At 37.5% G+C, this 12,814-nt stretch overlaps 3 protein-coding genes across 3 annotated transcripts in view; 2 read left to right on the top strand and 1 right to left on the bottom strand.

The window, feature by feature from the left end:
- The window catches only part of LOC107468122 (vacuolar protein sorting-associated protein 45 homolog), a 14,743-nt gene extending 9,652 nt beyond the window's left edge, over positions 1 to 5,091 (top strand). Inside the window, exons 2-9 of the mRNA XM_016087360.3 lie at positions 2,213 to 2,414; positions 2,567 to 2,646; positions 2,842 to 3,069; positions 3,392 to 3,517; positions 3,631 to 3,711; positions 3,810 to 3,951; positions 4,071 to 4,249; positions 4,843 to 5,091. Coding sequence (XP_015942846.2) covers positions 2,213 to 2,414; positions 2,567 to 2,646; positions 2,842 to 3,069; positions 3,392 to 3,517; positions 3,631 to 3,711; positions 3,810 to 3,951; positions 4,071 to 4,249; positions 4,843 to 4,944 — 1,140 coding nt within the window. The 3' untranslated portion in view covers positions 4,945 to 5,091. The remainder of the gene's footprint in view (positions 1 to 2,212; positions 2,415 to 2,566; positions 2,647 to 2,841; positions 3,070 to 3,391; positions 3,518 to 3,630; positions 3,712 to 3,809; positions 3,952 to 4,070; positions 4,250 to 4,842) is intronic.
- Positions 5,092 to 7,011: 1,920 nt separating this feature from the next.
- On the bottom strand, positions 7,012 to 9,759 carry LOC107468068 (uncharacterized; the record flags this gene model as incomplete). Its single annotated transcript, XM_016087307.3, has 5 exons — positions 7,012 to 7,549; positions 7,733 to 7,841; positions 9,040 to 9,215; positions 9,339 to 9,454; positions 9,546 to 9,759. Coding segments are annotated over 5 exons (915 nt in total), but the record flags the coding sequence as incomplete, so codon positions are not given.
- Positions 9,760 to 10,551: 792 nt separating this feature from the next.
- Positions 10,552 to 12,218, top strand: LOC107468067 (uncharacterized). Its single transcript, XM_016087306.1, has 3 exons — positions 10,552 to 10,595; positions 10,709 to 11,608; positions 11,708 to 12,218. The coding sequence occupies exons 1-3, from the start codon at positions 10,552 to 10,554 to the stop codon at positions 12,216 to 12,218; spliced, it is 1,455 nt and encodes a 484-aa protein (XP_015942792.1).
- The last annotated feature ends 596 nt before the right edge of the window (positions 12,219 to 12,814 follow it).

Consider the following 12,814-nt stretch of genomic DNA (forward strand, 5'->3'; position numbering starts at 1 on the left):
AAACCGTCCAATTTAAAAACCGAAGTTAGACTGTCAAACCGGCCGGGAACCGGTCGGTCGAACCGAACTGTGACCCGGCCGGTTTTTGAATTTTGCCAAAAAAGTTAAAAACGCGTTTTGCAGCTTGGCCCCCAAATGGAACCCTAAGACTGTTTCACCCAGACACCCACACTGCACACACCCACTCTCGAGCCTCCCCTCCCTTCATTCTCACCTCTCGCTCTCACGGTCTCACCACGTTCAGTCTCCCCCGCGAGCTTCCGGTGCAACCTCCGTCCAGCCACCGCCGCTGTCGCAAGGTCCGTGGAAGTCACTCACCTGCACAGACCCGTGGTGCCAGCTTTCCGTTCGCACAACAAGCTTTCCTTTCAGCCATCAAAATCGCAGCCACCGCCAGCGCCAGTTGCCGTCGCGAGTGTCTTCCTGCCGGCGCCAGCTCTGTTCGACCCTTCCACCCCAGCCACTGTTCCTGTCGCCGCCAGCTCTGCATTCTTCTCTGTCTTCCACTAACCCTAGGTATAAACCTAATTTGTTGTAATAATAATTGTTGAAGTATGATTAATTGTTGGTTCTCACTTCTAAACCTTGCTGTTATTACTTGAAGTATGATTAATTGTTGGTTCTACATCATTTCATTCAGCAACACCATTCGTATACGGGTCAACACCCATTTGAAGCATTATTAAATGATTTTTTTGAGATTCTGCTGGAATATTTATTTTTTTTGGATTCTGTTAGTGCTACTCAGATTGAAATTTAAATCATTAATTAGCTCTGCTCCTGTGGTGTATTATACTGTTCTCTTATTCTGGATTGAATCATTGAATAATTAGTTTATTTATTTCAGTTAATCTTTGTTAAAATTATGCTGATTTAGTTCATTGCTTAACCTTGTTAACCTTGCTTTAGTTCTCAAGTTGCTTGCTGCTTCAATTTAAAGGGATTGTGAATTTTGGTTCAAGCTGTTATTGAAGTTTCCTTCGTTTGGGTGTTCTTCAGTTTCCCAGTGAAACTTAGCCTTTGATTCTTTAAGCATACACGTTCAAGTTATTGTTCTCAACAATGCTGATTCTTAGATATTTCTTTCTTTGTTGCTTCTTTGTTTTAAATATTCCTATAGGTGTTGTGTTGTTGCTGTGTTTTAAATGTTCCTTTGATTCTTTGTTGTGTTGTTGCTGTGTTGTTTTTCTTTTTACTTGAATGTTTGTATTGATTAGCTGTCTGAGGAGCTGCACACCGACTTGCATTCTTGCAATAAAGCTTTCCATGTTAAAACTTTTGGCATACAAAATGAATGTGGTTTGATAATTTCTAATTGATATAACTTAGTGTGGGATGAGCTAGAGATTACTCTGAAGGTGTTGGGAAGGAAAGGAGGTTATTGAGCAATTGGAGAGTTGACAGTGCTAGCCTTTTTTTTGCTATTAATCATTGTGCTGAACTTGTTAAAATTGGTTTGAAAACTCTGTTAATTTATCTTGTTAAAATTATGTTTGAAAATTTTGTTAATCTTAGTTAAATATAGTTGATTTTTGTTAATCTTGGTGTGTTTATTTATATTTTATTTATTATTTTATTATGAAACGGTTATTTCGGTTGAACCACGGTTGAACCGGTTGGACCAATAAACCAGCGAACCAATCACTAGAACGGTTCGATGACCGGTTCGGTTTTCAGAACCTTTACATGTTACTAGTTGCAATGCTGCCAATGCAATGAAAATTTGGGATCAACAGCATTACTCGGCAATTAACTATGCCTGAAACGGTGCATTTAGAATCGAAGGCTTAAGACTCGTCGTCTTTGGTCCTTAGTGGTGGTGGATCTGAAATTCTGCAACCCCTCTACCAGATTTGCAACCCTTTGGCAAATTCAACAGTGTTAATCATCTTCGATTATAATCTCTCCACTGAGACTTAGATCGATCCATATTATTCGAGTCGCCACTACAAAAAAAATGGTGCTCACGTCCTCTGCACGTGACTACGTCAACCGCATGCTACAGGACATCTCTCCTAATCCTCGATTCCCAAATGGTACGCACCACGATCTCAACGAATCAATTCATTTTCTCTGATATAATTCTTCATTCATTGTTTCAATTATGATATTGGCGTTCATTTTTCCATATGATTGTAAACTCGTAAATATGTGTTGCTGGTTATGGTGTTGAGCTACAACATGGATGTGAAATGTGAAATTGATGGTGTAGGTGAGTATTGTGAGCGTTGTATATTCACAGTCAGAGCTTCTTCAAAAGGAAGTGTTCTTGGTGGAGTTGGTGGATTCCATAACCAAGTCGAAGGAGCTTATGTCGCATCTCAAGGCTGTTTACTTCCTTCGCCCTACGACGGAGAACATCCAGCATTTGCGCCGCCAGCTCGCCGCTCCTAGATTTGGGGAGTATCACCTATGTAGGTCTTTTAAATCTTTACAGATGCTGTAGTATATATAAAGCAATCCCTATTTAGGAATTCCGTTTTGTATATTTTCCCTAGTTGAAGTGATAATTTTTTTTCTCATATTGATTCGAAGACACTTTGTGAATGCATTCTGAAATTTACAGTTTTCTCCAACATATTGAAGGACACTCAGATTCACATACTTGCTGATTCAAATGAACATGAAGCTGTCCAGCAAGTTCAGGTAACTGCTTTTGCTTGCGCTGTAAACATGGGAACTTTTCTATCTATCCGTTTTATGATGATGGATGATTGCACACGTTCTTGTGCTGGAACCCTTGAACCCCCCATCTCTTTTTGTAGTAAATATGTGATCTCAAATGCTGGGATTTGTATTGCGAAGTTTAATTCTGATGTAGTTTTTGTTACGATCATTCAGGAGTTCTACGCAGACTTTGTTGCAGTTGATCCTTATCATTTCACTTTGCACATCCCTTCAAGTTATATTTATATGCTCCCAGCTGTGGTGGATCCTTCAACACTGCAACGCTTCTGTGATCGGGTTGTTGATGGTGTAGCAGCTGTCTTTTTGGCATTAAAACGGAGACCAGTTATTAGATATCAAAGGACGTCTGACATTGCCAAAAGAATAGCACACGAAGCAAATGTGAGTAGAATTTTTGACATAAATATGTAGTCACTTTTTCTCGGTAGATAATATATATTATTTGTTATTTTTCTGTTTATGTTAGACAATCTTATGCATTTTGACTTTGCATGTTTTTAAGGTGCGTTTGCATGTGTTTTTATTATTTTTTCTTTTTTAATTTTCATTTTTCTGAACTCACCATGCATATCTCTAGGCATACTTTTGCCACAGATGTAGCCATCTTATTGTTGTTTTATCTGGCAATATGTGTATCCCTATGTGTTATAATTTATCATGCATATGTAGTAAATACTAATTTACATTAATGGGCTTCAAACAGAAACTGATGTACCAAGAAGAAAGTGGTCTTTTTGATTTTAGGCGAACAGAAGTTTCACCACTGTTGTTGGTGCTTGACAGGAGAGATGATCCTGTAACCCCATTGCTCAATCAATGGACCTATCAGGTATCTATGGGATTAATGCTATAGTCAGTGCTTACTGACAATCTTACAGCTTAGCTATCTGATAGTTTGTTTATTCATAAAGTAATTCTTGTTTGTGGCCTTATACTTTCCAGGCTATGGTTCATGAATTGATAGGAATCCAAGACAACAAGGTGGACTTGAAATCCATTGATAAATTTTCAAAGGATCAGGAGGTTAGAGAGACTTTTATGCTGTTTAATCACGTTAGCAATATCTTCGAGTTTAGATTTTATACAAATTGAAAGAAATATTGTGCTATTTGCTGTTGCAGGAGGTTGTGTTGTCGTCGGAACAAGATTCATTTTTCAAAGCCAACATGTATGAGAATTTTGGAGATATAGGTATGAATATCAAGCGGCTGGTTGATGAATTTCAGCAAGTGTCAAAGAGCAACCAGAACATCCAAACGATAGGTTTGTACTTATAATTGTCTCACATTTCAGAATAATAAAATTCCTTCTGCTATTACACCTATTTTTATACATGGCAGCATAGTATGTAATTAATTGATTTATGGTTTGACTCTTGTCAGAGGACATGGCCAAATTTGTTGACAATTATCCTGAGTACAGAAAAATGCATGGGAATGTGTCAAAGCATGTGACTTTGGTAACAGAAATGAGCAAGATAGTACAACAGCGAAAACTTATGACAGTTTCACAAACAGAACAGGAACTGGCTTGCAATGGAGGACAAGGGGCTGCATTTGAGGTATGTATTAATGATTAGCAAAATTTCCTTTGCTTTTGCTCAAACTTCAAGAGTTATTGGGTGATGGTCTAATGTATTCTCTCTCACTCAAAGAAAAGGTTCTTTGGAGATGAAAAAAGGGGGATATTCTTTTTGAGCGGTGCTGGCGGTGCAATGTTTTTTAATTTATTTTAAGCTCTAAATATTAATGCATGTTTCTTTGTATGGTTATGATAAATTATAAAATTCAACTATAGTAGTTTGCTCATTTCAGTGCTACCATTCATCTCAAAGGATATTTTATCTTGTAATTATTCTGTTCATTGCCTTAATAAGCTTCATATTGTTTCCATGGAGAGTTGATTTGTTAATGGGGTAAAAATTTATTCTGTTCTCGGTACATCGTTCTGCAATCGGGGACTCCTTTCCCTTGGCCAACAACCCATGCTTACACCAGCAGATTACAAGATACATAAAGCAATTTTTTTAGTGTCTTATTATCTTCCCCCAATATTTTTTCTCGATGTTTCTAATTGTTATCATATGTACTGGCAATGGCTTTGGAGTTTAGACTAACAAAAGTGACAATTTCTGTCTCAATGTACTATCTTCAGGCAGTGACAAATCTACTAAATGATGATAGCATATCAGATGTGGACCGGCTGCGTTTAGTCATGCTATATGCTTTGCGATATGAGAAGGATAGCCCTGTTTAGTTAATGCAGCTTTTCAACAAACTGGCTTCCCGATCTGCCAAGTATAAATCTGGGGTAAATTAATCTATGATGTTGCTTTCTTCTTGAATCCTTTTATCCTCAGGCATGATTGCCTGTCCTTAATCTTTTAGTGGATGTTGTCCATGTTTTAAACTTTGGAGAAGTAGTGTGTTTGGTAAAGTCAATTTTGGGTCATATTGTCATTTTATATCCTTGGTTTTGGATTCCAGAGAATAGAAATTTATGTTAACTAGATTAAATTGCGAAGAACTGCAAATAGATGGAAAGTACCTCTTTACAAATAAATAATGTGGCTATGCATGCCTGCAATAGTTGCTGATATCGATATTTTGTTTTTGAGAGTGGATCCTTTTTAATAAAAAAAAAAATAGATGATATTAATTATTTAATCTCATTTTTATTATTTTTTTATATTTATTTTTAATCCTATTTATAAAATTAATAATAAAAGATTACACTTTATTTTCTTTTAGTATTAAAAAAATTGGAGAGATGTATTTCCGTAAAACATCAATCTCCATTGGGCTGAAAGAGCAATTGCTTGCATTAAAATTGGGAAGAGAACAACACCATCAAACATGGACCAATCTTTCAGTCTTCACGTCTTTTAAACACTAAATATAGGTGGGTCAGTCTCAAGAATTGAAAGTGATGTTGCAGCAGCTGCTTGCTATGCTATGCTTATATACACGCAATAAATTTTGATGCTATAGCAAGCAATGTAATTTCCTATTGCTCTCACTCATTTATAATTGTCACCATAGCAATTATATTTTGAAATAGATAAGCAATTTTAAAAAAAAAATGAACAATTTCATTGCTTAAATAATAAGCTAATTTAATAGCACTTTCAATATAAATCTAGTGGTTATTGACATTGAAACACCATTTATTGTTTTTATATAAATTTAAAATTGATGACACTTTGGATCTATAGAATGTCAAATGGATATCTATAGCTTCATGTGATTAATTTAGTAGTTCACGAACATGTAATAGGAAGAAAGATACGCAAACATGATTTAATAAATATTAGGTATGCCAATTCAGTTGTTTAAACATCACTTGACAGCAAAAAGAAAAATATTAGAAGAGGGGAAAAATTATAAAAAATGGAAGTGACAACTCACAGCTATTTACAATTCAATTTGAATATGTATAGCAATAATATAAGCTTACATATAATTTAAATTTAGGCTAAAGTTTTTACATATGAATAATTTCAATATAAAACACGAGAATATTTGATTATTTTAGTATTTTACAATGTTATGATGGTATTGACGTTTTGTAAAAAAAAATTTTTTTTTGGTTATTTACGGTATCCTTTAGTCTGAAAGGTTAATGGCTAATCCGTCGCGGTACTGAGCTCTATTTAAGGGTTTGCCACTGACCAATAGGTTGCTGCATGCAGCAGACGGAATTCAAACTCCCGACACTTGCTTAAGCGGACTAACTCCCAATACTTGCTTAAACGGAGTAGTGAGCTAACCACTAGACCAACCAACAAAAAACAAAATGTCAATGATGTTTTATAAAAACCCACAACTGTATAACACGTAATTTAGATCATCTTTAAAAAATCCACCACTTATAATCCAATATATAAACAAAAATTCTTAAATTTACCCTATTTTTCTGTTGCTTTGATTTTTAGTTATTTTTTTCCTTCTCACCACTGAAAAGGTTATATTATAAGAAACAAAAGAAATTACAAACACCAAACTTATATTTTAAGAAATGTTTATAGTGGTTAAACACATTTTTAAAATATTTATGTTGACCAAAACTTTAACAATGTAAATTAAAAAAGAAAAAAATTAAAACGGATCAAAATCCAAAAAAGAGTTATATGGGTCAGAACTAAAGTGATCTATCATAATAAACAGAAATTTGAAACCTAGGGTATAGAGAGAGAAAGGAATAAATCATGGAGAAAATTGATTCTGCCAAGTATAGAATAAAGATTAGAACGCAGTGCATTACCCAATGGATGGAGTCATAAATTAAGGAATGGAATAATATATATAATATATATCCCCCTGCTTTCAGTTTGTTTATTAATTCCATAATACAGTATATATCTCTTCACCAGTTTTGTAATTTACCATCCACAAAAGGGAAATTACAATCCAGTGAAAAGACCTCAAACTTGTCAAGTTTCAAAAATTCAAAAATTTAACAAATATGGATCTATGTGTGAACTGTTCCCCTAATTATCTACACAGACTTGCACATGAAGATGGAGATGTCATTAACACTTTTTTTGGGGGGAATAATTAATTTAAATATCAGAGTGCAACCGTACTAAACGTAATGAATCAAAGGGAGTGTTTAAACGCCATTCTCTTTGTTTCTTATTCAGTGGTCTTCCTTTCCCTCTGTTGACTCTCACATCAGCTATACCCCACGTGCAACACTTAGTTTCCATGTCAAAGGATTCAAGCCTGAAGACCCCATCACCTTCTGCAGATGAATTATCAGAATCATTAACAATGGAGTAATTCACATACATAGGCCGGTCCTTGAATCGATCCAGGTCGGTTGGAATCCGAACTATTCTTTCAACACCTGGAGAAGACACCTAAAGTAACACAAAGCCAGATTTGTTAAGATAATAATCATAGAACCAACGAACAAGAAACTTTGATTAAGCCACTAGTGGAACTAATATGATAACATAGGGCTTCAAGTTGTGATTGTGATAGTCTCGCATTATATATATTCAACATAGAACAAACTGCTAGTAAGTTAGTTGAAATGGTACCTCCAAACTCAAATTTTCAGGAACAAATTTGGCAATCTCTGCTTCATCCAATTTTGTTCTGTAGGTTCTAGAAAAGGCTTCAATATCTTCCATTGTTGGGGAGCCAGACCTAACGTATATGGAAATCAGACCTCAGCAGTTAAGAATGTAGCACTATAATAGCAAAGCTCAGCACAAGATGAAAAGGAAATGGTAATTCAAGCACACATTGCATCGGGGAGGAAAAATATTATCAAAATATTGATATAAGTGCAAGTCCAATGATAAGCCCAATCTCCAAAAAAAAAGGGGGCAAAAAAATTCATTGATTGAGCAATCAGCAGTGTGCAAATAGCATTAGCTGATTTAACAATGAAGTGAAAAGTCCTTTATGGGTGATTAAATTCTATTAGAAGGGAAGGTACAAAAAGGCAATATTATGTGTGATTCACGTTCTCTACCCCCCTTAAATTATAGAGGTTCAAGTCTTTCCATTTTTTGCTGGGGGTAGTAATATTAAAACTAATAAATTGCATTCAACATTCCTTTCTCTTTGTGACGCACTTTACAGATGAAATTACATTAGTGACCCCACATCTATCCAGCCTAAATGAGATTTAATCTACACATTATCTTTTGGTACATCAATGGCAGTTAAGTTTTAAACCTATGATTTCATTTTCACACCAACTATCCAAACCCCTCATCACTAACCCACTTCTAGTGGCCAAGTCTAACACACTTATTTCAGTATACTTGATATAAACAAAGGAAATAACCCTCAGAATAAATATAAATGACGGCAGAAAAACACTTAAAAGATCAATAAACATGAATGACACACTAAAGGGGAAAGCGTTATATATAACTCATAAATTTCACCAATGGCCATGTATCCATTGATCACTGAAATTTCTGGCAATGCATAGTTATATCACTAATATAGCTATATGCATTGTTTCAAAAACAAAGTTACTGTCTCATTTTTTCTTTAGGGATTATCCAGCCTAGTATATCTAATCTAATCATGCAATTAAACATAGGTTCAGAACTTCCCTAAACAACAATAACATGAAATAAAACTAAGATTCATATAAAAACCACTAAATAATAAAACCAACCATCCATTTTTACTATTTTAGGAAGTTCAGCCAAATGTGAATCAAGAATTATACATTCTACAAACTAGGAAACTTAGGCAACTAAATTCAAGACAGCTTAAACTACAAAGTTTTCCTCAGCATTTTGCCTCTTGTCTACTGTAAAACAAAACAATATAGATAGATAGCAAGTTAGCCAACTTTGGAGTAATGTGTTATGTTACTAACTTGTTGGTAAGCCTTTCAATGCGCACTAGAATGGTGGAATTGACCAAAGTCTTAAAGGCATAAATTTGCAGGTCACCATCAAAAGAGGCAGTAACTTCTTTAGCAATGGCTAGTGCCTTCTTATCCCACCATGTCCCAGCAAGGGAGATTCCACCACCTGCTCCGCCATCACCAACCTTCAAAATTGAAAATAAAAAACCATAATCATCCCAAAGATAAAAATAAACATGAAATTGAATTATTATCTTATTTTTCCTATCAATAAAACAATACAAAATGGAAATTCCGAAAGAACTTACATAGACTACGGCATCGCCATCTTCATACTCCTCCTCTTCTTCATCCTCACCAGCACCGACATCAACATCGTCACCGTCATCAACAATAACATCATCATCATCATTCAGTTCAGCTTCTGGGAAACGGAATTAAAGAAATAAAAACTTTCGTCAGAAAACACCATTCAATAACGTAAAGAGAGAAAGAAAGAAGGTGTATGTATATACCAAATTCAAATTCGTCAAGGAGTTCGTCATCTTCTTCTTCGTCGTCGAAGGATACTTCTTGGAGGAGAGAAGGTTCTAGAAGCGGCTCAGAATCTGAGGTTCTCTTGGCGCGCAAAGCAAGGGGCTTTCTGGGAATATTACATAGAAATGTGCAAAAGTGGGAAGAGAATTCGGTCGTTGTAGTGAAAAATGGTAACAGTGAGGGTGTCAAGTTCGAAGTTTAATCAAATCCATTATTGAGGGTTTTTCAGAAGCTGCACTTCAGTTCAGCGAGTTCGTGTGTGAAGCTTCAAATGCAAAAGCTCAATTGCTGTTGCCGCTTGCTACTTTGAGTTGATAATGCGATGTTACTTACACTCATTGAAACGACGTCGTCTGTAGTCTTTACATTCTTTTTGGTCACTTGTTTTGGGCCTGCATTTTTGCAATGGGTAACCGTGACGGGCTGAAGCCCATACCAGAAATTGTTGTATTGCCTTTTCAAAAATAACTGTGTTAATGACAAAAAAAAAGTGTTAATTGTCTAAAAATATCATTAAGAAAAAAAATTATTTGGTAAGGTTGCTTTTAGAGTTTTAGTAACTATAAAATAAATTGAAATATTTAGCTCGCTTCAAGTGTCAGGGTTTGATTTTAATTTTGTGTATATAGAAATTTATTGATCAATAATAAATTTTTAAATAAAATTTAAATTTGTGATAGATTAATTAGGGCAATGTACTTAAATAAATTAAAGGAGAGAAAGCTTTACGTGCATGTCCTTTTTTATTATTTTGTAATCCGTGGGAGCTAACCACGGTTTCCTATTTACATGTAAACCGTGCTAACTTATAACGGTTTATGAAGGAGAAGCTTTGAAGGTAAATCGTAGTAGGTCACCACGGTTTATGAAGGCAGAAATATGACCAAAAAATCCTATAGCTAGTCACGGTTTATGAAGGGTTTTTTAAACTCATAAATGCTTATAGGCTGCCACGGTTTATGAGGAGAAGAATTCTATATATATATGAGCGAGAGTGAAACTGCTGAAGAGATCATTATCACACAATGGCAAGTGAGGAATAGAGTTTTCTTGTCTTAGTGTATTGCTCTGGGAAAATTAAAAGAAGCAAAAAATATAGTGTGAAGTTCACTGACAGAGAACCATTGAGTGTATTCATCAGTTCATCAAGCACTTTGTCAGATGTAAAGAACAGCATCTTGCAGAAGCTTGGGGTATTTGGGAGCAAGTGGGTGAAGAAGCTATTCTACAAGATTCCCATCGCAGTTGTCTCGACCGGTGTTAAGTATGATACGTTTGTGCTAGCGGCTGATGAAGATATTAGGGTTCTGTTTCATTGTGTTAGGAGTTTTTCGGAGGTCAGAATACACGAGATGTATGCGAAGTTGGAGGTTGGTGTCGATAGTTCTGGGGCATCAGCTCCAGTTCATAGCTCGACTGCCGCAGGTGGTGCGTCTAGTTCGATGCCTGCGGCCGAACCATCTGTTCCGCAGGTCGCATCCCCTTCCTTCGCGGCTGATTTAGATCGAACGGAGGCAGTTGGTTATGTACTGTTGGAGAATCCTGGGGTCTGGCAGCAGGCATTTGAGGTGGATACCGATGGTGGCATGATTCATGATGTTCAAGGTTTCGGGGAACCTAATCGAGTAGATAATGCAATGCGAGACGATGACTTTGGCCAGGAGCCTGTAGATATCATTGGGGACAGCGACGATGACACAGGTGCCAATCCACATGCACATCACGGGCCTTCAAGTTCTGGCACACAGCAGTACCCTCCACACTTCTCCACTTTAAACTTGGAGGCTCTGGGTCAACAGGCGGACGGAGGTGCTACAATTGGGGGTTCTTCTACAGAATTTCAGATTGGGCAATCATTCCAGAATAAAGATGAAGCTGTTCTGAGTGTGAAGGACTATAGCATCCATCGAGGTGTTGAGTACAGAGTCTTGGAATCGGATCATCTGAAGTATCATGGAAAATGCAAGGAGTTTGGCAAGGGTTGTAGTTGGTTGATTCGCATATCGCTTCGTGCACGAAAGGGCACTTGGGAGGTTAGGAGGTACAACGGTCCGCACACTTGCTTGGCGACCTCTATTTCCAGTGATTACCGTTAGCTTGATTACCACGTTATCTGTGCGAGGATTTTTCCATTGGTTAGGACGGATGCTGCGGTTACGGTAAAGGTCTTACAACAAGCAACAGAAGCTGATTATGGGTTCAGGCCTAGTTATAGGAAGGTTTGGATGGCAAAACAGAAGGCAGTAGCACAAATATATGGAGATTGGGAAGAGTCGTATGCCGAGTTGCCATGTTGGATGCTAGGGGTACAGTCGACCATGGCTGGGACAGTCGCTGTGTTGAAGACCTCTCCTGTTCGACTTGGGGATCAGGTCAATGAGTCAACAGTGTACTTTCATCGTCTTTTCTGGACATTCTCACCCTGCATAGAGGCCTTCCGGCAATGCAAGCCCCTCGTGAGTATTGACGGTACCCACTTGTATGGCAAGTATGGAGGCACGTTACTGTTGGCTAGCACAGGATGGGAACTCGAACATCCTCCCGATAGCCTTCGCCCTTGTAGAGGGAGAAAATACGGAGTCATGGTTATTCTTCTTATCCAACCTACGATCGTATGTGACGCCACAGGAGGGTATCCTTGTTATCTCTGACAGGCATAATGGCATCAAGGCTGCACTTGAGGCACCCGAGAATGGTTGGCTGCCTCAACGTGCTTTTCGAGCGTACTGTATTCGTCATGTGGCAGCGAATTTTAGCCTTAGCTTCAAGGGTAAAGATGCAAGGAGGATGCTGGAGAATGCTGCCTACATAAAAACTGAAGTAGAGTTTTATTACTGGTTTGACATCATGCGAACTGAGAATCCGGCCATGTGTGACTGGGCCAACCGGATGGAGTATGACAAGTGGACCCAACACGAGGATAGCGGTAGACGGTTCGGGCACATGACAACCAACATTAGTGAATGTGTACCTATACATCGACGCCGATCCACTCGCCTGTTGTCCAGTCTGTCGGGAACCTGCATCCTGGGAGGTGCCTACGACGACCCTCTGTGACGAGCCTCCTCAGTCAAAACAATCGGCCTAGGATCATGAAATGCAACATCTGGGGATAGGAATCTATGGGCCACACGACACCACCAGTCCAAGTGCTCAGCTGATGGACCGGGGTCAGCTACTCGATCGACCGGTATGACTGAATCAACCCGGTTCTCCCAATGCAAATGCCACTCCTGATAATATTTGG

The sequence above is a fragment of the Arachis duranensis genome, chromosome 10, assembly GCF_000817695.3.
Source record: "Arachis duranensis cultivar V14167 chromosome 10, aradu.V14167.gnm2.J7QH, whole genome shotgun sequence".
Classification (NCBI taxonomy): domain Eukaryota; kingdom Viridiplantae; phylum Streptophyta; class Magnoliopsida; order Fabales; family Fabaceae; genus Arachis; species Arachis duranensis.

Coding starts and splice junctions, on each gene's coding strand:
- LOC107468067 (XM_016087306.1), top strand. CDS start 10,552: ATGAGCGAGAGTGAAACTGCTGAAGAGATCATTATCACACAATG. Junction 10,596..10,708: donor GAGATCATTATCACACAATG/GCAAGTGAGGAA, acceptor TGTATTCATCAG/TTCATCAAGCACTTTGTCAG. Junction 11,609..11,707: donor GGCACTTGGGAGGTTAGGAG/GTACAACGGTCC, acceptor TCCATTGGTTAG/GACGGATGCTGCGGTTACGG.